This window comes from Acromyrmex echinatior, chromosome 5, assembly GCF_024713525.1.
Source record: "Acromyrmex echinatior isolate Ae372 chromosome 5, ASM2471352v2, whole genome shotgun sequence".
Taxonomy (NCBI): domain Eukaryota; kingdom Metazoa; phylum Arthropoda; class Insecta; order Hymenoptera; family Formicidae; genus Acromyrmex; species Acromyrmex echinatior.
The window spans coordinates 63,046-88,625 of record NC_141856.1 but is presented as its reverse complement, the minus strand read 5'-3'; the positions used below and the strand labels follow the sequence as shown (position 1 = coordinate 88,625).

Below are 25,580 nucleotides of genomic sequence, written 5' to 3'. Positions count from 1 at the left end.
CTATTCCTTCGCACAAAAGATGGAGCTCCGAGGTGTGGCGTTGCGAGCGTTAGTCGCGGCGCTGCGAGCGTTGGTTGCAGCGCTGCGAACGTTAGCTGCGGCGCTGCGAGCGCCAGTAGCGGCGCTGCATGCGTCCGTCGCGGCGCTGATGCGGTCGTTCTATCCGTTTCTTCTTCCGTTCGCTCTCTCTGGTGTCATGGCGTGCCGCGTGCAGACCTCGTGTAAGTCTCTGCGATAGTCAGTAAGTTAGAACTCGGAAGTTGAGGTTCCGAATTACTTTGTGTATTCCGCGAGACCGATAGCGATCACTGCTCATGTCTGTGATAATTGTTAGCGTCGTCAGATAATTTCTTAGAGTGTATTTTCATAGTTCTTGTATTGTAACGTGACACAATGCCGGTATCCGAGCCATCTTACACGCGCAATCACGTCTCTATTTTCTAATCCATATTTGTATTTAGTATTTAGTTAGTTTAATATTAAGTTTATATTAAATCGCCTTATGGCATAAAAATCAGAAGCAGTGAGTAGCACTCATTCTCAACCTAACGATTTCCCGCCAATTGTCCTTCGCCTTTGATTGGTAACCACGCCATATTGCACAACACTCGCTCCAATAGCCACAGAGGTTCAACAGTTGGCGCCACCAGATGACATGAGGGATGAAGCACATCTTGGGTAAAAGACCGTTACAACATTTCAATATCTAAATCTTAAATATTTTTATGTTATTGTAATTTAAAAAATTAATTATATATTTAACTGCCTTAATATTTGCCTCAGTTAAAACATAAGCCACAGAGAAAGAAGGATATAACTGTAGATCTAAAAAAGATTTTATCATTATCTCCCTGCTTTCATTTTCATATTTAGAACATGCCTATATTACATGATTGAGATCTTGAAACTCAAATCCACAATCGTACTTCAGATCATTCTTAACTTTAATTTTATATAGAAAGAAATTAGTGAAACAATAACCAAATAACTCTTATAATTCTGCTAAAATCTCTTCTATTAATCTTGACTTTTTTGCATAATTTCAAATCGATGTATTCCGCTATTTCCATATAATATTTATCAGCTCTCATATCGAATGATTCATAAAAATTTGTCATTAATATTTTATTTATTTATAAATATAAGGTCGTAAAATCGACGAATGTGTTGTTTATAATCTATTTTATTATTAAGTGGAATACCGGATCTTGCAGCCTTCTTAGCTATGAAATCTACAGTTTTGTTATTTTTTTATACCTATATGTACAGGATATCAAGTAAACCTAATATGGATATCAGGAAAATTTTTCCTGATTGAAAATAATTTATTTTGGATATCTCGAATTAGGAGCAAAGCTTAGATTTGTTATTTTTGCCCAACAAAAGTGCAGTTAGACAGCTTTTTGAATCTATACACATATTAGCGAAATGAAATGTTATTTTTCAATATATAATTAATTATCTCTAAGGCTGCGTTCAGATTCCCCATCCGGGTGCACCCAGACACCCAAAAAGTGTTCAGATTTCTTTTGAGTGCCTTTATTAGGCGCTTAGGTGGAACGTTCAGATTGCTACTCTATTCATCCGGGAAGATGGAAAAATTAGAGATGACGATTTCTTGAGCCGAGTGGAATGGGTGGTAGTGACGCATTAAAGACTTCCTGTGTTATCCCAGAACGTTTGACGTGCATCTATAAGAAAATTTAAATTTCAGGTTATGTCTGTTATAAACCATAACTCAAAAGAGGCCAAGTATTTAATCTATTAAGTTTTACAGGTCGGGACTTATATATTAGTAAGATATTTATTTTATATCTTTTATCATTATTATATACGTATATTTTAGTATATATGATTATGTATGATATTATGTATTTAGTATGATATTATGTATAATTCATAAATCTGATACATTTACATTATATGCTGTAATCGATGTCTGATAGGACACTCTTGTCTTAGAGTGCGTTCAGATTTCCAAACCATTCCGATACTTTTTGCTAGGCTCCGCCCACTCATCCAGTCATCTCTCACCCAGCGATTACCCACCCGATGAGGAATCTGAACACAGCCTAAGATGGCCCAACCTTCCGCAGCAAAAGAACTATAAATCGGGTTTAGAGAATACCCCTGGCCAAAATCCCTTGATGAAATCCAAAAGGTGCATCCAACATATGTAACACCATCCAATATATATATATATCTAGAACCAACTAAATTCTAACCTCATTAGGTGAGGCAGCTCTAAATGCAATTAAATTTATAAAAACTCTATCTGGACCACAACCTTTAGCCAAATTCCCTGAGTTTAAATCCACTTCACATCTAACAGATAAAAAGTCTAAAAGATAGGCAAACGATGGGTGGATTTCCCATATATAAATTGAATCCTTAAAAATATTACTTTCATTCCATCTATAAACAATATGGAATGTTTCTTTTAGCAATCTTTCCATGAACAGCAAGATGTGCTAAATGGCTAATCCTATTAATAATAAGAGTATGTTTGAATTGAATAAATTTTAAAAGATAGCTATCAGTTAGTTTTGTAACCCTAGTTTCAAAAGGATTCTGACCAGAGAATTTCCAGCATTTCCCGAAGATCTAGGAAGGTCCAAAGCTAATTTATAAGCTTTGCAAAGCATGTTTATTTGTTTAATATATGTTTTAGGCATACTAATAAATCAGAAAGAACCTTATTCACACTGAGCCAAAATAGTTGCATTAATAAACATAATAGCAGTTATTGGGTCAATGGCTCCACGAAGAGCCAGAAATCCAGTTAAGAATATTCAAAGACTTTGTTCTCTTACGCTTGAAGTTAATCAAGTGATCTCTTCATCTTAAACCTGAATCCATGATAAATTCCAAATATTTGATTGAGTTAGAAAAAAAAACGGAATAATCCTGTCATTTAGTAGAATATCTATTGGTATTAAAAATTTCCTGATTCCATGAAAAATTGTAAATTGCGTTTTGTTTATTTCCGCAAAAATAAATTAATCGAATTAAGCCGGGAATTAACACTGTTAAAGGCCAATTTCAAATGGTTAACAATCGATTCCAGATTATTATTGTTACACAAAATTACAAAATCGTAAACTGAATAGATGAACAATTATGAAGAACCGAGAATAGAATCCGATTAACATAAATATTGAAAATAGGGCTTAATACAGATCCTTAAGGCAGGCCTTTTTATACTAATTGTTCTCCATAGAAGGTTCCCGAATTATAAAAATTTACGATTCTAGGAAACACAAAATAATGGAAAATCATTTATAGTTTAATGGTATTGGCAGTTTATTAATAAATCCAAAGAGAATCGATAAGTCTATACTATCGCTCCTTTGATGTCCAGGAAAGGAGCACTCAACGATCTCCTTTTTATAAAAGTTAATCCACCACATTTAGCATGCACTAAGCAATGATCATATGATCTCCCCCTACGGAATACAGATTGAGAAATAGGGATTATATTTTCCAATTCTATTAAACGTTCAAATCTTTTGGTAACTTCTCAAACATTTTTCTTGAGGTAAGGAATATTGATCTAAGACCTTTATCATTTGGTTTCGGAATAAGAATTGTGTTCGCTTTATTCCAAGGGATTCGGGAATCTATTTTGTTCTATCATTTGATTGAAAGAAACAGTTAATATTTCTAAAGCCTCTCGGGGTAACGAGGTGATAAGTGCATTGTTAATCAAATCCGGTCCTGGAGCATACTTAATTCTGACAGAGCCGATAATTTCAACGAACTCATCAATTTCAAATTCCAAAAATAGCCTCCGATTCGATTCCATATCATTTGGAATCTCCAGACCAACAGAAAACCAGCGAGATGCTAAATTTTGAATTGATTTTTCCGCCAATTCCTCGGATGATATTCTAGATAGATTAATGAGATTATTATAAGCACAACTCTTAAAAATATTAATCATATCCCAAAAAAATTTAATTTGAGAGTTACGATCTACTTTATTAACAAATTCTTTAAATTTTTTCCTTTTCCTTTTAACAATAATGCTCCTAGTCCTTTCATGCGATGCTTTTCGATAAGCAGCCAATGATTCTCTTGATGGAGAATTTTTAAGTTTAATAAAAGCTTTTCTTCTATTATGACAGTTTCCGAACAAAGTTCAATTCACCATGGCACTATCTTATTTTTGACTGGAGTTCTATATCTTTTAATTGTATTATGTCCTAAATCCAAATCGAAACTAATTAGGTTATCAACATTATCTAGACAGGCGCCATCAGACTAAAAAGAGGTCTTCATAACTTATTCATACTAAACCTCGTACAATGAAATGTTAGTACAGATGAGTATCAAAGATTTCATTTTTTTAGCTAATTCTTTGTATGAATCAAGAGCCGATTCTTACGTTGATTTATTGTACTTTACTAGACGATAAATTATCCAGGGATGTTAAAATGTATAAAATAGATAGAATGTCAGATTGTTTTCGTAAATAACGTTAAATAACTCTAGACACTCAAACTCAAATTGTATGACTTCAATGGAATTGTAGAAGCCTTACATGTAAATTGAAAGAATTCTCTAAATTAATAAGTGTTTGTTTGTTGTTAGTGTTTGTTTCCGAAGGAAGTTCTATTTTATTTCCTATCATTGTAGAATCAGTCAAACCATTAATCTCCGAATTAAATTCATTGTGAGTGGGTCACCTCCACTCTCCGAATATCTATCGGATATACCCACGGGTAGTAAAAAATCAGACATAACCAAATTCAAAAAAGTTTCTCTAATAGATGGCCTAGAACTCGCGAATAGCTCTTTGCTCTTTCGAAAAAAATAGAATAGACTCTTAGCTCTTTTTATCTCTTATTATTGTTTAATTCAATTGTACCTAATTATTAATCTTTATACAATATCTAAACATTTACAAATTAGTTTAAAAAAACATTATTTATAATACGAGACTTTCAGAACGAAAAATGATTAAATTGATAATCTAATCTAACCTAACATATATATTCGGACAAAGTATAAATACTATAATTTGCCTTATTATTATTACTGGGTAGCATGATATAAGTTTTGCAAACTTATAACTTCAAACTTATAACTATGTTCAAATAATAATTTATTTCATGTTGTGTTTGAGATATCAGGGACAATTCGTGCAAATCCACGTGCTACAGTCAGGTGCAGTATTGCAGAAATGGCGGTCGGAATGGTGGAACGTACTATTAATGGGCTCTACTAGTGTGCACCAGTCATCAAAATGACGTTAAATTGAATCGTGATTAATTAAAAATTGACTTTTAGTAAACATTTTGGATTTTACATCATGATAATTTTTTGTTCTGTTTAAATGTGTTTTTCAATTTATTGCATATAATAGATTTTAAAAAAACTTCTGTTAAAACATTTCATATGATATATTACAGAATCCTTTCAGAACTATTATAAGAAAGGTGAAAGGTTGAAACATTTCTGAAAATTTTCTGTAATAATCGGTGCTATATAGACATATATTGCATCATAACCATTCTTTTGATTGGAAAGGCACTAAAATCTTAAATTTGAAAAATAATTACAATAAAAGAAGAATTTCAGAAATGCTATTATATATATTAAAGAATAAAGGAGAGAATTAATTTACATAAAAGACACTAAAAATCTTGACGAATCATATTTTATTTATGATTTATTACGATTTATTTGTGTCCATTCGAAATAACGATAACAAAAATAAATATGTCAAGGACATACACCACTACGCAAGATCTTGGAAGCGAAATAATAGTTTTATTCAAATCAAGAAAATATATATATATATATATATATACATATATATATATATATATATATATATATATATATATATAGACGTTTCGGTCTTGATTAGATCTTCAGTATAAATTCATAAACAAAACATGACATTAATTATAATACATTGGATGCATATTATACATGAAAATTTGTCCAATTTACAGATTTGTTATTACTACTTAAAACGCTCGTTTAAATTTTGATGAATACGTAATTTTGTTGTACATTAATCGATGTGGTGCTATGTGTCGTTTCTTGTTGAAATTAATTTAACTTGTGAAACGTAGCATAATTTCCTAGATTCTATTTCGCAAACAATTTCTCAATTAAAATTAACGATTACAAACAAAATGAAAAAGTATTAGATTTCTATACCTGCTTCCAAACCACAATTTAAGAAACTTATTTATAATAATAAGATACTCGTAAATTCACAAATTTTGATTACCTGATTTTGTGACACCTATCATGAGCTCCTTGCTTTTATACATCAATAGAAAGAGAGTAATTATTATAGAAAGCCAACGATGTGATATTGAATGTAGGGAATTATATGTATATCTGGAAGACGATCAATTTGTTTGTTTAAAGACAAAAGTTTGTTTCTTTCTAAATGAGCGTTTTAAGTAGTAATAATTAACAAATCTGTAAATTGGACAAATTTTCATGTAATATGCATTCAATGTACTGTAATTAATGTCATGTTTTGTTTATGAATTTATACTGAAGATGGTCTAATCAAGACCAAAACGTCTATATATATGTATGTATATACATTTTTTTTTCTTGATTTGAATAAACTGTTATTTCGCTTCCAAGATCTTGTGTAGTGGTGTATGGTGGTATCCTTTACATATAGGATTATTTTTGAATGTTAGCCACTTAAAATTGTTTATTGTTAAATATACGCGGGCATTAACATGCGTTGTACGTTATCTTTCTTCATATTTATCAGAACATTTTTTGGCATTGAAAAATGCTTTTTATTAAAAGAATTTATGAAATTAATGCATCAGAATATCAATTTAAGATTACGAATCTATTTTTTTAAAAACATGCTTAACAGAAAATTTAATTCCAAAACATCTATATGGAATGTTACGACATCATAACTTTAATTTATATTATCGCTCGTCACTTAATAAAATCAATAGGATTAAATATAATTGTATAAGTAAAATTATAAAATTAGAACTAGCAGATGTGTACAAACAACTAGCTCACACAAAGAATGAATTATTTAAACATCATAATTTCTTGATTGATACCTGATGATCTGTCTTTTTCTTTTCTCCATCAACAAGAAATAAATTTTAACCAAATTTGATTTAGAGAATTTAATAAAATTAATAAAAAACTGTATAATCTGCAAATTGCCTTATCTTTACAAAAAAAGAAAACTATAAAACCTATCAGATTCAATCTATCTTGGTCTAAAGCAAAAAATAATAATAATACTGATTATAATAAGATGAATGATAATGACAGAAAATTTGATATTATTGAGAATAATAGTAAATTTATAAGTATTAATAAAAATAATAATAACAATACACTCCTTCAAGTTTTACTTCTTCAAAAATCAATGATATTTCATTATACAAAACGAAATTTTTAAAGAATGACTCTTCATTTCATGTTGTCATCAATCCGATGGAATATGAAGATGATTTTAAATTAAAAAATATTAACAAGGAATGGATCATTAATTTAAATAATATTGGTATACCAAAAAATGTAAAATATTACTATTTTACAACTGGGATAAGGTTTTAACTTACCGAATAACAGACAATGATAGAATAGTTATAGAATTTGTTAAATCTATTGAAAATATTATTAATAAATTGGATAACAATACATGTAATTCTATAAGAAATGACGCCATACAAACTTTAAACAAGATTAAACAGTTTAATCAAAGTACGAATGTAGACAATAATATATTAAAAAAGGGAATAAAAGATGTAAAACGATTTATTATTGAACACCCTGATTTTAGTGCAAACAAAGGTAACTCGACAGTAATAACGCAATTAATTGAATATAATAATAAAATGTATGAAATCTTAGCTGACGAAAAAACATACTCTAATATTAGTAAAGATCCGACGAATACAATGACCAACCAAACACGTATATTATTAACTAGGTGGAAGAATAAGAAGTATATAAATCAGTCAACCTACAATAAACTACATGTATCAGACGGTAATGTTCTAAGGTTCTATGGCTTGCCAAAAATTCATAAAGAAAATTATCTTTTAAGAATCATTGTAAGTTATTAACAGCCCATAATACCATTTAGCTATTTATATTTAAAAAAAATTTTTGATAATAGTCTAAAAAAGGGAATAGGATATTTAAAAAACAGTTTTGAAATAGTGAATAAAATAAACGGAATGACATTAGACTCTAATTATACACTTGCATCTTTTGACATTATATCTATGTACACAAATATTTCAACAGAATTAATTAAAAAAGCATTGAAAAAAGATGGGTTTTTATCTTAAAAAATACAACAATTCCAAAAAAAGAATTTATGAATGCTATTTCTCTCATTCTTAACTCAACTTATTTTTAATTTAATAATCAATTCTTGAAATAGATTTTCGGCTTACCCATGGGATCTTCATTATCTCCAATCTTAGCTAATCTAGCAATTCAAGATTTGGAGATGAGTATTCTATTGAACATTAATGTTAACATTCCGATCTATTACCGTTATGTAGATGACATATTAATAGCATTACCAAAAAATCAAATGTACTCGATACTCGAACTGTTTAATTTCTATTATGAGAGATTGAATTTTACGGTTAAACATAGAGATAACAACGCTATTGACTTTCTGGACAATAAAGTTGGAGAGTGGCCACATAAAAATCGATATATTCAAAAAACCAACGAATTCCGGCAAATTTTTAAGCTATAAATCCAACCATCGTATCTCCCATAAAAAATTATCAGGCAATTGGATAAGATCATATTTCTTTTGCATCCAGAATATCACAATAAGAACATTTCAAATATGATTAAAAAATTATTAAAAAATGATTATCCTTTATATAGTATTTTCCACCATAAATAAAAACAGAATCAAAACTCTGTCAAAACGAACAGACCTTTATAATAAGATTACATTTAGAGGTCCAATGTTTGCTTCAGTTGGGGGAAGGCTTTGGTCTTCCTATTAACAAACACAATTTAGATAGAACATTGATAGAATTTATTAAAAATATTGAGAATAATATTGTTGGCCGTCAAAAGAATTTAATTAACTTCGTTAGGAATAATAGTGTTTTAATTATTGATAAATTTCGGAATGATTTTCCTAAGAACGACTTGAATGACAAGTTGTTGTGTGATTGGGTAAGAACAACTAAACGATTTGTAAAAGATCATCCCGAGATTTTAATTTCAAAAGCTGATAAGGGGAATGTCACCGTTGCTCAGAATAAATTTGAGTACATATCCAAGATGGAATCGATGCTTTCGGATAAGAATACTTATAAATTAATAACGAAAGATCCTACTAAGAAACTTGCGGGTGAGTTACGTAATTTGCTTGGTAGGTGGAGAGGTAAGGGAGTAATAGATGATTTGACGTATCGGAGGTTGCGGACGACTGATGGGGTCATTCCTAGGGCTTATGGTGTTACTAAGATACATAAACAAAACCATCCCTTGAGAGTCATTGTCTCATCTGTAAATAGCCCGTTTTATAATTTGGCATCATTCTTGCATGGCATTATTGCGGACTCTTTACCGGAGACGCCCAGTCACATAAAAAACAGCTATGATCTGATCAAGAAACTTAAAAATGTTAAACTGGAATCAGATTCCGTTTTGGTTTCCTTGGATGTAGTATCCCTTTTCACTAACATACCTATAGATTTGGCATCTGATAGTGTGGTTGTGAGGTGGGATGCTATATCTAAGAAAACTAAGATTCCTTTGGACGAGTTTCTGATAGCCTTTCGTATGGTTCTGAATTCGACTTTTTTCATTTTTAATAAAAAAATATATAAACAGATTTTTGGGACCCCAATGGGTTCACCTTTGTCACCGGTTGTTGCAAGTATTGTTATGCAGGATTTCGAGAAGATGGCGATTGGAATGCTGCCTTGTCGTTTGTTGTTTTACTACCGATACGTCGATGATATTATCTTAGCCGCTCCTTCTGAAAGTATTTATGATATTTTGGATGTTTTCAATTCATTACATACTAGATTACAGTTCACCATGGAGATAGGTGATGGAAGAATAAGTTATTTAGATACGATGATAATTATCGATGAACGGAATCTCATTTTTGATATTTACCGTAGAGCAACCTTTTCCGGCAGATTTCTTAATTTCCATTCACACCACCCGCTCTGTCATAAAAGAGGTGTGATTTATGGGGCCGTGGATAAGATATTTTGTTTGTGTCATCCGAAATTCCAACAAAATAATTTGATTGACGCTATTAAGATTTTTTTACAGAATGGATATCCATTAAGTTTTATTTTTTCGACTATTCATAATAGAATAAAATATCACATTAACAAGTTTAACAATTTTAATAAGAATAAGGATGACAGTGGGGGAAGGTTCTTTACGATTCCATATGTTAATACGATATCCGAAAGATTTATACCTGTTGTTAATATGCTTAATTGTAAATTGGCTTTTACTATTCCTAACACATTGAGAAGTTTCATAAGGAGAGGAAAGGATGATTTGGAACACGTTCAGAGTCAAAATGTGGTTTATAGAATATCCTGTGATGATTGTGATGCCAGTTATGTTGGCCAAACTAAAAGACAATTAAAGACCAGATTGCATGAACATGTTTCTGATATCAATATAAGTTCAAAATCTCCATCAGTGATTTCCAACCATCGCATGGTGGAGAATCACAACTTTAAATGGGATAAAGTAGAAATATTGGATATAGAGCCTTCATACAACAAAAGGTTGATATCAGAAATGGTTCATATTAAAAAACAAAAGCATGGGATTAATAGACAAAATGACACGGAGTCTTTGCCGGAATTGTATTCTGACATTATACATTCACTTTCTCCTTTCTAACATCTTCTGTCCTTTTCCTCCTGTTTTTCCTTTTTCCGTTTATTGATAATGTTTTTCTGTTTGACATTTCGTTGTGTGACATCGTTTAAGTCAGATGCTCGTTACTTTTGCGAATTTGCTTTAATAACCTATTATATTAAAAAGACTATTTTACTGTACCACAAAATGGACCACATTTCACTTTTTTTTCTTGTTGTGTATTATGGGACTTTTAACAGATTTACTAAGGTATATCATCATATGTTTAATTTTTATATGATTAATATTAATTATTTTTGTATACGGTTACTTTTCCAGAACTTTCTTATGACTTTGTTAATTCTTGATAAAAATGACTCACAGCGTATTACACCGAAAGAGGAAAGAATTATTTGTTAATTTTAAGAATATTGTAAGATTATGTATTAATTTTCAATTTAGAACGACATTTATATTATTGTATGATGGCATTGAAAATGACTCAATTGGAGTTGAAACGTTTGTTTCATTTTATTGTATTTTAAATGTTTTTGTATTAAGTTTTCTTAGCTGAATTATAGTTTTTTATTTGCGTCATTGGCTCGTTGCCCTTCTTTTATACTACCTTTGCTTTATAATAAGATTCATTCAATTGATGATAATATAAAAAAGTTCTTTCCAATTCCATATGTCAATGAAATCTCAAAAAAATTTAAAACGATAGCGAAAAAAACAATCTTAATATAGCATATAAACCGATGAATAAACTAAATAAATTCATAAAATTAGGTAAAGACAAACTGAAAAAACAGAGCAATGTAATGTTATTTACAAAATCAGTTGTTTAGATTGTAATTCTACATATGTAGGATAAACAAAACGGAAATTAAAAACTAGAGTACAGGAACATAAATTCAATATAAAAAAACCCTTAGAATCATCACTGTCAGTATGATAATATCTCTTCATCAAGTAAATCATAAACATAATTTAAATTGGGATAATATTCAAATATTAGATTCTGAACTGTCTTTTCAAAAAAGATTAATCTCCGAAATGATCTTCATAATGAAACAAACTATGTTTTTAAACAAACAAGATACAGCTCGTCTTCCAGATGTATATTTCCCTACACTCAATATCACGTCGTCGGCTCTCCACAATAATTACCCTCTTTCTTGATGTTTAAGTATAAAAATAAGGAGCTCATGAGAGTGTCACAGATATTGAAATTTGTGAATTTACGAATTATTAAAATTATATCCTATTGTTATAAATAATAGTTTCTTAAATTGTGATTTGGAAGCAGCAGTAAAAATCTAACACTTTTTTATTTTGTTTGTAATCATTAATTTTAATTGAGAAATTGTTTGCGAAATAGAATCTGGAAATTAAGTATAATAATACGAAGTATCGTTCCCCAAGTTAAACTAATTTCAACAAGAAACGACACATAGCATCACATCAATTAACATACAAGAAAATTACGTGTTCATTAAAATCCAAACGAGCGTTTTAAGTAGTAATAATTAACAAATCTGTAAATTGGACAAATTTTCATGTAATATGCATTCAATGTACTTCAATTAATGTTATGTTTTGTTTATGAATTTATATTGAAGATAGTCTAATCAAGATCAAAACATCTATATATATATATATATATATATATTTTTTTTTTTCTTGATTTGAATAAACTTATTTCACTCCCAAGATCTTGCGTAATAATATATGCCCTTTACATATAAGATTATTTTTGAATGTTAGCCACTTAAAATTGTTTATTGTGTAATAATAACAACAAATAAATACATGTTAGAGTTTTTACTGTCTGTCCTGTAGAGCGATCTTACATTTGAATCTGAGTATTGATTGCGTTGACACATTGGATTTAATGTTCCTGCCTTCATATACATTTTTTAATTAATTTACTGAATTTATACAGAGTAGACTTATATCTTTGATCGAATAGATTAACACTCACGCAAAAATTAAATTTAGTTATTAATTCTCGCTGAACGGATGATGATTTTTTTGCATTGACATAGAATAAAGCCGGACATTATTCAATCTTTGAAATTTTTAACTATGCTTCCATTGAAATGACTTACTTCACACTAACGATTTTATCGATATGTAAGATCACTTCATTACTGTGACCAAGCATACAATAGAATAATCCATCTCATAAGTATGTTATTGTCTCACAAATTATGTCAAATTTTCCATCTTTTAATTGATGATTAATGTCAAATTAGTTTTCCATTTTTTAATTCTAGACTGAAGAAGAATCAGTAATCTCGAAACATTCCTTATATTCCTTTCACTTATATTCCTTTTATTTTTAATTTATTTTTTTATGTTATTTTATAAATAATTATTTTAAATTTATATCAATCGTTTTTGGCTCAATTACTATTGGATTGTTTTTATCTTAACACGAGCTTATATTTTTACTATTTAACAAAAAATTAAACGAGAAAAGTTTTTATCTGATATTCGTGTATTTCTCTAACAATCTTCTCTAAAAATTTATCATTTTGACATTGTTAATCTTGTCACGAGGAATGGCGCCAGCGAGTGTGTAACTTTATGATAAATCGTTTAACATTTCTTGGTGAAAATGAATTTCCAGACGATCTGCCAAAATCGACAGCGTAGAGTCGTTTATCTCCAGATGATTCGTTGTCGGGGGACAAAGCTTTGCGCGGAGCTTCGTATGCGAGGTAGATGGAACACCTTCGCGTCGACGTAACCAAGAAAAACTGCTCCCATCTCGGATCAGAGTTGTCGAGACATTATTGCGTTAGGGTGCGCCTTTAATATTGGAACGTGTGAGTTTATGTATCCAACGTATGTACATATGAATACATATATGTACGTGTTGTTTACCTGAATTTCTATGTTGATTGTATTTTGCACATAAACAGAGTGCATAGACCATTCGCATGGAGCTAACGGAAGAAAATCCAAACAAGCAACATATTATTCTACATTTATACATCAATACATTTATACAAAATAATTTAATTAAAAAATACAACCTAAAAGTATAAAACATCCCTTCAAATTGACGTAAATGTATAAAATAAAATGTATAAAATAAAATGTATAAAATAAAAAAAAATTAAATGTTCTACATTTAATAAAAGATAAATTAAAAAATAATTAATTAATTAAAATAATCAATAAATTAAAAAAGTTTTATTAATAATACATATTTTTATAACAATTTTGATATCTTATTCATTTTTCTTTAAATTTTGTATGATATTTTGATGCGTAGAATGATTATGGAAAATCCACATCAACACACCCGAGGTAAACCCTTTCGTTCTTATAAATGAATTAGTTGCCAGAATCTTGGTGCACAAATCATCTTTATTTAATTCAAATAAGTATAAATCAAGAGTTATTAGAGCTCAGCTGATTGTGCCAAATCATATATTTATAAGACATAATTGCAAATTATAAAATACATTCAGACATTTCGATCCTTAACATAGTCCTTTCAATAAATATTCTAAAACAACACTAATTAATTATATCTATCACTTGTGCATGTCTTTATTTTATACATTAGAAATCTCTTCAGCTATTTCACATGTCGCAAATCTTCTTCATGGAATAAACAGCGTTTGATAGAGATTAACATTAATTTCGTTACGTGTGTATGTGTGTGTGTGTGTGTGCGCGTGCGTGCATGCGTGCGTGCGTGCGTGCGTGCGTGCGTGCGTGTGTGTGTGTGTGTCATTTTTAGCTTCTATGAAATTAAACGAACAAAAGAATCCTGGTTCCCAAACCATATATTGGATCAGTGCAAAAATTTGTACTCAATTAATTATTCAAAGTTCAAATAGTTACAATTTCGTTAAAAATAAACGATATTTAAATTTTAAAAAAGGATTTTAGAGCTTAAAATCTCTACTTTCGAATGGTTACTATATTTTTTGAGTTTATGTGAGTTTTGTAATTTTTACGTATAGAAAACTACGAGCTGAAAAAAATGAAAATTCTTCTTTTCATTTTGTAAGTCTGTAGCATGTCCAAAAAAAAAAATTTGAAAAAATTTTCAACTTTTTGTAGTAAAAGCTTTTATAGTAAAAGCTTGAAGCTTTCCCTATAAAATCGTTTTTTAAAAATGTTTCTTCGATTTTTTTACTAAGTTATTGCAAATTAAATAAAATAAATATTTTGACTTTGATTGCTCATAATTCTATCAAAACCATTCACAATTTAAATTCCATCTAGAAATCTAGTTCCATCAAGAAACCCTTCAAATAAATGCATTCCTTAATAGCCTCGGTCGTTGCCATATATTCGGTCTCAGTCGATGAAAGGGCCACTGTACGCTATTTCCTGCATTCTCATGCAATAGGTCCCTTATCAAGCATGAATACGTAGCCTGTGTAGGATCTGCGGTCGTCCGGACAACTGCCCCAGTCTGCATCTGCAAATCCCTTCAGAGGTTCGACGATACATGAGTAGGTTAAGCCGTAATTATCTTCTTGAGATAGCAAAGAACTCTTAGCAGCGTTCCATTGAGCTTTGCCGCTGCAATTGTTGTATTGACTTAGGCGATTAACTGCGAAACAGATGTCCGGTCTTGTGGTCAGTGCGAGGTAATTGAGAGCTCCAATCAGCTCCCGATAAGGTAGGCAAGATTTCTCTTCTGTTTGCGGACCAACTGGCTTCACTAGCTTTACGTTCAAGTCGACTGGAGTGCTAACTGTTTTCGCCGTTGTTATCCCAAATAGATCTAAAATATTATTTATATTGGATATGAGAAAAAGTTCGTGGCGTTTTTCCACTAAATGACATTAAATGCTCAGCACTCGGTAACTACTAATCGCATCGACAACACTAGACGTGCATTTAAAAGGTGACATTTCAATCTTTGTTTTGAGGAAAAGATTGAAATCAGTGAAATGGATCAAAAGTTATTTTATTTTGAAAATGGAAAAAATTCGCTACATTTTGCAGTATTACTACGATAAAGGCAAGAACGCTGCACAAGCTTGTGAAAAAATTTGTATCTATGGTGAAAACTCTATCAAATACTCTACCAAAATTAACAGCACGGAAATGGTTCGCTCGTTTTCGTACTGGAAATTTCGATGTGAAAGATGAACCTCGCTCCGGTCGACCAATCACTGAAAAGTCCGATGAAATCATGGAAAAAATCGAGCGTGATAAGCATGTGAGCACTATGGAGATTGCCAGGGAACTAGGCATCGACCAATTTTAAATCATTTACACAAAGCTGGATACAAAAAGAAGCTCGATGTTTCCTCACGAGTTGAGTATTAAGAACATGATGGACCAAATTAACATTTGCGATACGCTACTGAAATTGAGCCATTTCTGAAGAGAATGATAACTGATGATGAAAAATGAATCACGTACGACAATCGAACTCTCAAAAGATGGATAAAGGAAGGAGAGAAGGTACAAACAATCGCAAAACCTGGATTAACGACGAAGAAGGTGATGTTGTGTGTGTGGTGGGATTGGAAGGGAATTGTTCCATGAGCTGTTATCGTCCGATCAAACAATTAATTCCGAACTCTACTGTGAACAACTGGAGAGATTACAGCAAGCAATTGAGAGGAAGCGGCCAGAATTAATCAATAGGAGGGGTGTCGTCTTCCATCACTACAACGCTCGATCGCACACATCTTTGATAACTCGACAAAAATTGCGAGAGTTTGGCTGGGAAGTCTTAATGCATCCATCGTATAGTCCTGACATAGCACCCTCAGACTCATTTGTTTAGGTCTGTGCAGAACTCTTAATGGTATAAAGGTAGTTTCAAAAAAGGCCTGTGAAAATCACTTGAAGTAGTTTTTCGACCAGAAACTACAGAAGTTCTATCGCGATGGGATTATGGCTCTGCCCCAAAAATGGCAAAATATTATTGAAAATAATGGAGCATATTTGGTTTAAATAAATTGATTTTAATACTCTAAGAAAAACACTTGAATTTTATTAAAAATCCGCCACGAACTTTTTCCCATACCCAATATAACCTCTTTGGCTCGATACGATCTGATTTTCAGACTTCACAAATTCTATTCCTAGTACTCGACTTGACCCAAGTCTTTCATCTCGAATTTGGTTGATAATTTTATCTTTATGTCGTCAATTCCTTTCTTGATGTGATTAAGATGTCATTCATGTAAGCCAGGATGACCTCAAATTCTTCCCTTTTCCGATCAAACACAAGGATCAGCCTGAGAAGGGACAGCACCAAGTTCAGTTAAACAGTTGTTTAGTGTTTTGTACCAATTTCTTCCGGATTGCCTCAATCCGTAAAAGGACTTCTTCAGAAGTAATACTCTATCTCCCTTTTGGAATTCCTGCAACATCCTGCTCGCCCTATCTCGAAAGTCTGTGCTATATTCTTCCTCTATGATAGCTTCTAAGATATCTTGAAACTATTTAGAGGCTTCTATGAGTACCTCTTCATCGAGTTTGCCGTTTAAGGAAGCTGTAATAACATCGAGTTGATGGATCTTCATGTTGAATTGAACCGCGATGGCAGATAATAACCTAACTCCTAGTCGAGTCACCGGAGCAAATATCTCGTTAAAGTGCATTCCAGGTTTTTGAGAGAAGGCTTGAGCTATCAATCTAGCTTTCCTCTTACAAATCGTTCTATTTGGATTGATTTATTTCTTAGGATGATTCGGCTTCCAATGATCTCCTTGTATATTGGTCGATCAACTAGCAGCCATGTGTCGTTCTTGAAAATAGATTTTATTTCGCTCTTCATGACTTCAAATCATTCTTCAGAGTTAGGTCCCTCCATAGCTAGTTTCATGGATAGTTCAGTGAGATAAGCGTCTCCGAAATGTACACTGTTGGTCTCTGTCGGTACCATATTATAAATCTTTCTTCTCTTTCCCGGTCTGCCGGTGCTTTCGAGGCGGGGTCTTCTCCTACCTCTCTTCAGCTGTTCAAGGTCTGGACTGTTATCTTTGGGATAGTTCGTCCTCGTCTTCATTGTTTTCCTCCTCTTATTCTTCATATTGATTTTCTTGAGGAATAAGGTCCATTTCTCGGAATTGATTAAGTTCTTTAATTAGTCAACGTTCTTTTCCTCTTCGTCATTCGGATTAGTGTTGTCTGCTCTTTCGTCAGTTTTGTCTTCGAAGAACTCGATGTTTCTGACAATCTCAACATTCCTTCTTTCCGGAATCCACTCGGTATCCTTTTTTTTGATTGCTCAGAGAAACCAACCAAAATTCCGTCTTTGCTTCGAGAGTCGAACTTCCTTTTATTAGTGTCCTTGTTCAGATAAAGAATCTTGTATCTGAATCTTCCGAAAAAGGAAAAGTCCGGAATGCAGCCAGTCCATTCCTGGTGAGGAGTCCTTGACAGCTACTTGGACATCGGTAACGTATGAAGTTGGATGTATTCACAGCCTCAGCCCAGAATTGCCGTGGGAGCCCAGACTCGATTAATAAAGCAGTATCTAGAAATGTCCGGTTTTTCTTTTCTGATACTCCATTCTGCTCGGGACAATATGGGACTGTCAATCGTCGCGCGATGCCGTATTCATTTAGGAATTTGTTGAATTCTTTGTTACAAAACTTGCGGCCATTGTCCGATTGTAAGAATTTGCTTTTCGTGTCCTTTTGGTTTTCTATGAGGACTTTGTAATCTCGAAAGGCTGAGTGCACTTCATTCTTCGTTCGAAGAAATTGGATTTCGCACCATTTCGTACGATCGTCAATAAACGATATACCGGATATAACGAAATATCCGGCGCCACCTAGAAATTCTTCGGAATGGATCACATATGTCCATATGAATAATCTCTAGTATTTGATTCTCTTGTGGATTTTCTTGGAACAGTTTTCTTGACATCTTTCCTTGTGTGCATATTCCACAGGTCGTGTTCTCGTCGGAGAGATTAGGTTCAATGCCTTTTATTGTCCCGTTCTTCTTGGCCCTGACTAAATCCTGAAAGTTAAGATGACCCATGCGTTGATGCCACAGTTTCGTATCGCGATTTCTTGTTTGAGAGATATAAGCGGTGTCCGATGATCTTCAGACCTGTTTCCTTGGATATAATACAGATCGTTAATCCGCTTCGCCACGATTGCTACGTTTCCTTTAGTATCGATAATCTCTGCAGATTCGTTAGTAAATAGCACATTAAATCCTTTATCTGTAATCTTACTAACTTGGCCTGCAATTTCCGTACACGTATCGTTGACGAGATTTAACGTACCTCTTCCATGGTTGTCTATGTCGATAAATAATTCTCGACTGTTACATAAATGTGAGCTTGCGCTGTTATCCAGACAACAGGCGAAGTTGTCCTTTTTCTTAGTCACTTGAAAAACTGCTTCTGTATATAGGTTCATATCCGTGTTCTCTGCGTTTTTGGCAGGAAGATTGATATTTTTCTTGCAGTCTATGACCGACTTATCTGCACAACAAAATTTGATTCCTTCATCCGTTCCCTGCGTTGTCGCTTTTTCCGGAGTTCCGATCCTTCTGTTTATATTGATGATGAGGCTTGTAACATTTGTTCCTCGCTAGTAAAGCTTCCTTTCCGCCTCGATCCGCATCATCATTTGATCATGCCTATTCCTCTATGATTTTAATACGCAAGGTTTCTGGATTAGGCACGAGATTCTATGGAGCAACAGAAGTTCTCGAAACTAGGGGGTAAACCATAAACTATGTAGTAACATAATAGCTAGAAGATCTTCGTTAATCTTTACCTCCATCTAATAACTTATCGGCCGCGACAAAGAATTTGTCAAGATGTGAGAGAACATCCGTATCTTCTTTCATATGGCACAGCGTAAGCTGTTTCAATAGTGTGGCCTTTCTAGCTGATCCTTTAGACGCGTAAATACATTCTAGTTTTAGCCATACCTCTCATAATGTCTCTAGTCCTTTGATTTGTTTGAATTCTGATGGACTTGTAGATAATATAATGTCTGACTTCGCCTTGCTGTCACATCTAATCCCGATGGTTTAAGTTCCGGCTTAGGTAAGTCGCCGTTAACATATCCGCATTTTTAATTAGCAGAGCCCCCATCTGCAATTTCTATATGTCGTAGTTCGACTTGTTTAGTGTTTTTATGCGTATTGTATTGTTGGAACTCATTTTTAGGTTATTCGTGAGATATAATTTCCGAATTGTGCTTTAGGTATCACAACTTTACTTTCTATACGAAAACGCAATTTACATAGATCCTGGACCCATAACCTGGCGAACGAAAAATGACACAGGTATTCTAGAGACAAGCGATCGTATATTTTTCGACAGTACAAGAATCACGTTGCGTGATTAATAATGCATGTAGAAAAGATGGCCGCCGAGGTTGCCGGCGGTAGTAGGACAAATATACATGGATATTGCATAGGTTCCGCCATCTGGGTGTGTTCATGAATCGTACAGCATTGCTAACTGTGCGAATGTCTTAACAAACACAATTAAAACTACTCTAATAATCGCGAAATAAATTGACAAGCAATTTTAATAATTTGATGCTACCAACAAGCATATTATAAAAATGTTAATATGCTACTCTAAATTTTGGGGAGTGAAATTTCATTCAAAGGGAGTTCGGCACTCGGAGTTGATTTAGAAAACGGTACAGATAAGCGATAATTCATAGCAATTTTGGCCACGAAGAATAATGCGACGCAAGATCCCAATTGGGCGTAGCGTGCAAGGCATATACCGGAGGCTCTGAATTGTTCGAGAGAAACATAATATCCAACGGAGGGCTGCCGAAGAGCACGAGTTCGGCCAGGATTCGGGAGGATGATGCATGGAGGGCCTGACCACCATAAAGCATGTGTCTTGAAAAGATCGGGAGCAAGACCGTGAGACGCGTGATTGATGTGTGTCGGAACATGACGCCAAGAAACTCAGGAAGGAGTGACTGCACAGCCGAAACGCGATTGGCGACGAAAGTTTTCCATCGGGAAGGTGACTGATTCAGCCAGACGAGTGTGATGGTGGAGTCCGTCCAGCAGTGACACTCGAGATTCGGAAGTTGGAACGCTGAGTGTGCGAAAATGAGCCAGAAGCAATGCAGTGGATAACTCCATCGCGGGACGCTAATTTTTTTGAGAGAGGCCACTTTTGATTTGGTGGCGAGAAGAGAGACGGTGATTGAGCCGTTTATATTAACGGTACAAAGATATACAACAGCAGCGAAAGCCGCAGTCGATGCATCGGAAAATCTATGAAGAGCGCAGTGTAGAGTGTGAGATCCGTAAGTAGTTCAGCGCAGAATGCTAATGGCATTGAGAATGGCGGAAGATAGTAATCGGATCAGCAATCAAGAAGTTGGCTAGGAATTTCGTCATCCCACCGGCATTGGAGGGACCACAGTGGCTGCATAAAAATTTTGGCGATAATATTAACGGGAGTAGCCCATCCTAAAAGATCGAAAAACTTAGCGATGGTTGACAGAATAGCTCGTTTGGTTCATTCGGGTGATGACGGTACGGTAACGCGGAAAGATAACTAGCTTAGAATTCCAGAGTATTCCTAAGACCTTAAGGTACCCCTCGTCGTCTTGACGAACTTTATGACTGGCTAGACCATGATTCGCAAGATCGAACTCAGACAACAGAGTGGTGGCATTGCTCGCTCATTTTCGAAGGCGAAAGTAACTCTATCAATTGATCGCGTGTTTGATGAGCAAGAATCTGATCGTCTGCGCCAAAAGCGCTATCGTCAATATATGTCTGATGATGTAAAACCGGAACCGCGAGCAAAATTCGCTTATGTGTATTACTTCGTTCTCTTCTGTTATGCAGATTGCTTCTTCGATAGTGATTTGCAAATCCTCATTATCACAAAGTGCATTTGAATGTGATATAAGATCCTTTTCATTTACATCAGAATCATCAGAGGAAGATATTTCTTCATGCAATTTATCAAGTACCATATCAAGCTTTTGCTTCAGCAATTTGTACAACGCTTGTACCAAGTATTATATCTACATCTTCATTTATTCGGCATAATTATATACACTATAAGAAATAAAATGTTTTAACTTAAAGACGCGTAGTATAGTGGACTTTCTGACATGCAGAAATGTTAAAATTAACACAAAAATCTTAATTTTTGACATTTTTAGAATCTTAGAAAGTCCACTATACATCTCTAAGTTAAAATTAATATTTTATTTTTTACAGTGTAAGTTCAGTGAAGAAATGTAATAAACTATACAGAGACAAAAATAAGTACAATATACATATATGCTTCGTAAAAAACAAATTTACGAAGATATTAATTGAATATAAATCTCCATTTTCACCTATTCTCAGATTAAGATTCCACATCTTAAAGAGATTTATAATTACTTAAAACGGAAACGACATTTTAAATTTAAAGTAGTCAAATTTTTTTTAATTAAGGTAACCAAGTAACGCATATATCCTCAAATATCGATTAGATTACTTTATATTTTAACATATAATATAATAAAAATTTAATTAATAATTACAGTCACACACAATATTAAATTTGTGATCAATGTCAATGTTTCAATTATATACGAGATCTGTTCAAAAACTATCGCGAATTTTGTGTTTTTTCAAAAATTATTTATTTATTCATGAATATCTATTTTGTCCCCTTCAAAGTAATCCCCATCAGATATTATACACTTGTGCCAACGTTTTTTCCAATCCTCGAAGCACTTCAAAAAATCATTTTTTGTGATCTTGTTCAGCTCCTCCTTCGATGCCGTCTTTATCTCCTCAATCGTAGCGTAGCGTCGTCCTTTCATGGGCCTCTTCAGTTTCGGGAACAAGAAAAAGTCACAGGGGGCCAGATCTGGGGAATACGGTGGCTGCGGCATCATTAGTGTGTTGTTTTTGGCCAAAAATTCGCGCACAAGCAACGATGTGTGAGCAGGGGCGTTATCATAGTGCAAAAGCCAATTTTTGTTCTTCCGGGCGTTTCTGGCGGATTGCTTCGCGCAAATTGCGCATAACTTGCAGGTAATATTCCTTATTGACTGTTCTATCCTGTGGCAAGAACTCATGATGCACCACGCTCTTGCAATCGAAGAAAACTGTAAGCAAAACCTTCACATTCGACCGAACTTGGCGCGCTTTTTTCGGTCTTGGCTCGTACGGCAGTTTCCATTGGGATGATTGAGCTTTGGTTTCCTCGTCATAACCATAAACCCATGATTCGTCACCAGTTATGACCCTCTGGAGCATATTTGGGTCGTCGCGGACAGTGTCCAACAGCTTAGCTCTGTCTTTGATCCATTTTTTGGAATAGGCAAAAATCGAAGACGAGCCAAAACACGTGCAAGCAAAGCAGCTGTCAAAAATTAATTGAATATTCAAAATGGCTGAACTTGTCCGCATAAGTGAGAGACATGAGTACCAACATAATGCCACAAAAAAATCGAAAATCGAATATACGTAACCCACGGAAATTCAAAATTCGCGATACTTTTTGAACAGACCTCGTATATTACAGAAAATTTCAAAAATTGTCCTAATACTTCACACTAATATATGCGCTACAGTTCAAAACTTTGTGGAAAGACGTACAAACACTTTTTGCAATAGATAGAGTGATAAAGTGGCATTTAGATAAAGTGGCAGAATTTTCCGAAAAAAGTAAATGGAAATAAAATGAAAAGCTGGAGAAACCTGAAAGATAATATATTTCGTCGAATTAAAATTTTAAAAAAGATTGATTAATATAATAAATTATATATAGAATAGTATTAATCTCAATATTTAGGACGTTTTCTATGTAGTCTACAATAGGCAGTAGCAGTAGTAGACAAATATATAACAGTACCTTAAGGATACTATTACATTTGTCGTATGACAAAAAGTTTCAAGTTTGTTGATTAGCTAGAATAGAGAGATCCGATAACTTCTCTTTCTTCAGCCAATCAATAGGCTTGAAATGCAGCCTAATGCTAATATTACATACTTTGTCGTATAATGAATTTTTTAAGCGTGTTAATTAGCTGTAAGGCAGAGAAGATCTCGGACCTCTCTATATCTTATAACCAATCAATAGGCTTGAAAAATTTATCGTATGACAAAAAAATGGAAGCATATCGTAATATTGGCCTAACACAGTAAATCATTGGATCTGTTTTCTATGACTAAACCTATAGTGCATATATATATATATATATATATATATGTATATATATATATATTTGGTATTTAGCAAAAGCGAGAGAATTTTAGTAGTCTGGTGCAGGTAAAAAAAACAGACTTAAGTACATCCTTTCCAGAGCAAGAAGTGACTCATATCGATTCGGCGTCTAATTAACAATCATTTCTTACTGGGTTGTTGTTTATCAATGTTAAAAAAGGATGAACTGATTGTTACACTGTACGTTACATTGTCTTTACTGCAAAATTTATCTTAAAATAAATATACGTTATATGTACTCGATGGCGTTTTTCCTTTATATATTTTGAAATACAAATAATAGATTCTAGAACATACGTAATACGTACGTTTTTAGCAATACGTAGCGAGTATATGGATAAGTATGAAATATATATATATATATATATATACAGGGTACGGCAGTTAAATTCGGACAAATTAAACTTTGTTTTAAAATATAATTTATTGACACAAAGTACAAATGTAAAAGAAAATGTTTTTAGTCAATATTCGTGTGACCTGTCAGGAGTACAATTACTCAATATAACCACCGTTGGCCTCAATTACCGCCTCCATCCTTGTCCTGAAGCGCCCGCACGCTCTCTGTAACGCAGCGCTGTCCATATTGGCGAATGCTGCTTCGATAGCGGCGCGTAGAGACGCATTACACACATACATTAGGATGCCGCGACTTGTTAGTAACCCGTTCAACAACGCTCCAAACATAGTAGTGGGGGGGGGGGGGTTCAAATCCGGGCTATTCGGGGGCCAAAACTCTTTGGACCAGAACATGTCCGCATTGTCTGATAGTCAGTTTTGGACTAAATGGGTTAGCGGAACCTTCCTCGGACTTCTCCGAAGCATTGTATTTCGCCACAACATCATAAACAGTCAATCTCGGGTACCCGAAGAATCAAATGATCTCGGTCGCCGAACGCCCAGCGCGAAGGCTTTCAATAATCGCGGCTCTTCGATTGTACTCCGCACTTGTACGTATCATCTCGGCTATTTTAAGATTATGACTGTTTACTAGACGCCCATGGCGTTCAAGAACTTCAATCGCGACCTCTGATGGTACTACGATATGGTGGGAAATTCAAATTGAAATTTGTCCAGATTTAACTGCCGCACCCTGTATATATATATATATATATATATATATATATATATATATATATATATAGACGCTTGCAACCTTTGTACGTGCACATGCAATGAGTCTCTGTAATTGATCTGTAACTGGTCTTGACTCTTGGTCTCTACAGAATAATGCAATATGGCTGCAGCGACCGGTCTCTACAGGATAATGCAATATGGCTGCAGCGACCGACACACCAGTTGCACGCGATACATTACGTACGCGACATATGCGTAATACCGACGCGCGACAACTAATCTTGCAATAATTGCAGCATGCATGGTGTGCCGCAACATAAGATGCCCATTGCACGTCCGTTTCAGAAATGGGAACCTAAAACGAGTGCCCATGGAATATTCTTTGGGCGTCTTTTTTAATGGATATAAACGAAATATAAAATGGATACCAAATGGGCATCCATTTTTCAGACAGGACGCCCGTATGTCGTGTGGGTTG

General features: G+C 33.6%; 2 protein-coding genes and 1 pseudogene across 2 annotated transcripts; 1 reads left to right on the top strand and 2 right to left on the bottom strand.

The window, feature by feature from the left end:
* Window positions 1-514: 514 nt before the first annotated feature.
* On the bottom strand, window positions 515-8,438 carry LOC147909616 (uncharacterized; annotated as a pseudogene).
* A 519-nt stretch (window positions 8,439-8,957) lies between these two features.
* Window positions 8,958-11,465, top strand: LOC147909615 (uncharacterized). The gene is made up of 2 exons (XM_087406620.1): window positions 8,958-11,109; window positions 11,179-11,465. The coding sequence occupies exon 1, from the start codon at window positions 9,283-9,285 to the stop codon at window positions 10,879-10,881; it is 1,599 nt and encodes a 532-aa protein (XP_087262746.1). The 5' UTR covers window positions 8,958-9,282; the 3' UTR covers window positions 10,882-11,109; window positions 11,179-11,465.
* A 3,741-nt stretch (window positions 11,466-15,206) lies between these two features.
* On the bottom strand, window positions 15,207-17,207 carry LOC147909614 (uncharacterized). The gene is made up of 2 exons (XM_087406544.1): window positions 17,063-17,207; window positions 15,207-15,598 (listed from the first exon to the last, which is right to left on the bottom strand). Exons 1-2 carry the CDS (start codon window positions 17,205-17,207, stop codon window positions 15,207-15,209), a joined length of 537 nt encoding a protein of 178 aa, XP_087262670.1.
* Between the last annotated feature and the right edge of the window lie 8,373 nt (window positions 17,208-25,580).

Excerpts from the sequence above, each read along its gene's own strand:
- LOC147909615 (XM_087406620.1), top strand. The coding sequence starts at position 9,283 with ATGGAATCGATGCTTTCGGATAAGAATACTTATAAATTAATAACGAAA.
- LOC147909614 (XM_087406544.1), bottom strand. The coding sequence starts at position 17,207 with ATGTTGCAGGAATTCCAAAAGGGAGATAGAGTATTACTTCTGAAGAAG. Across the intron at positions 15,599-17,062 it reads CCCTTCTCAGGCTGATCCTT|ATCTATTTGGGATAACAACG; the intron begins GTGTTTGATCGG and ends ATAATATTTTAG.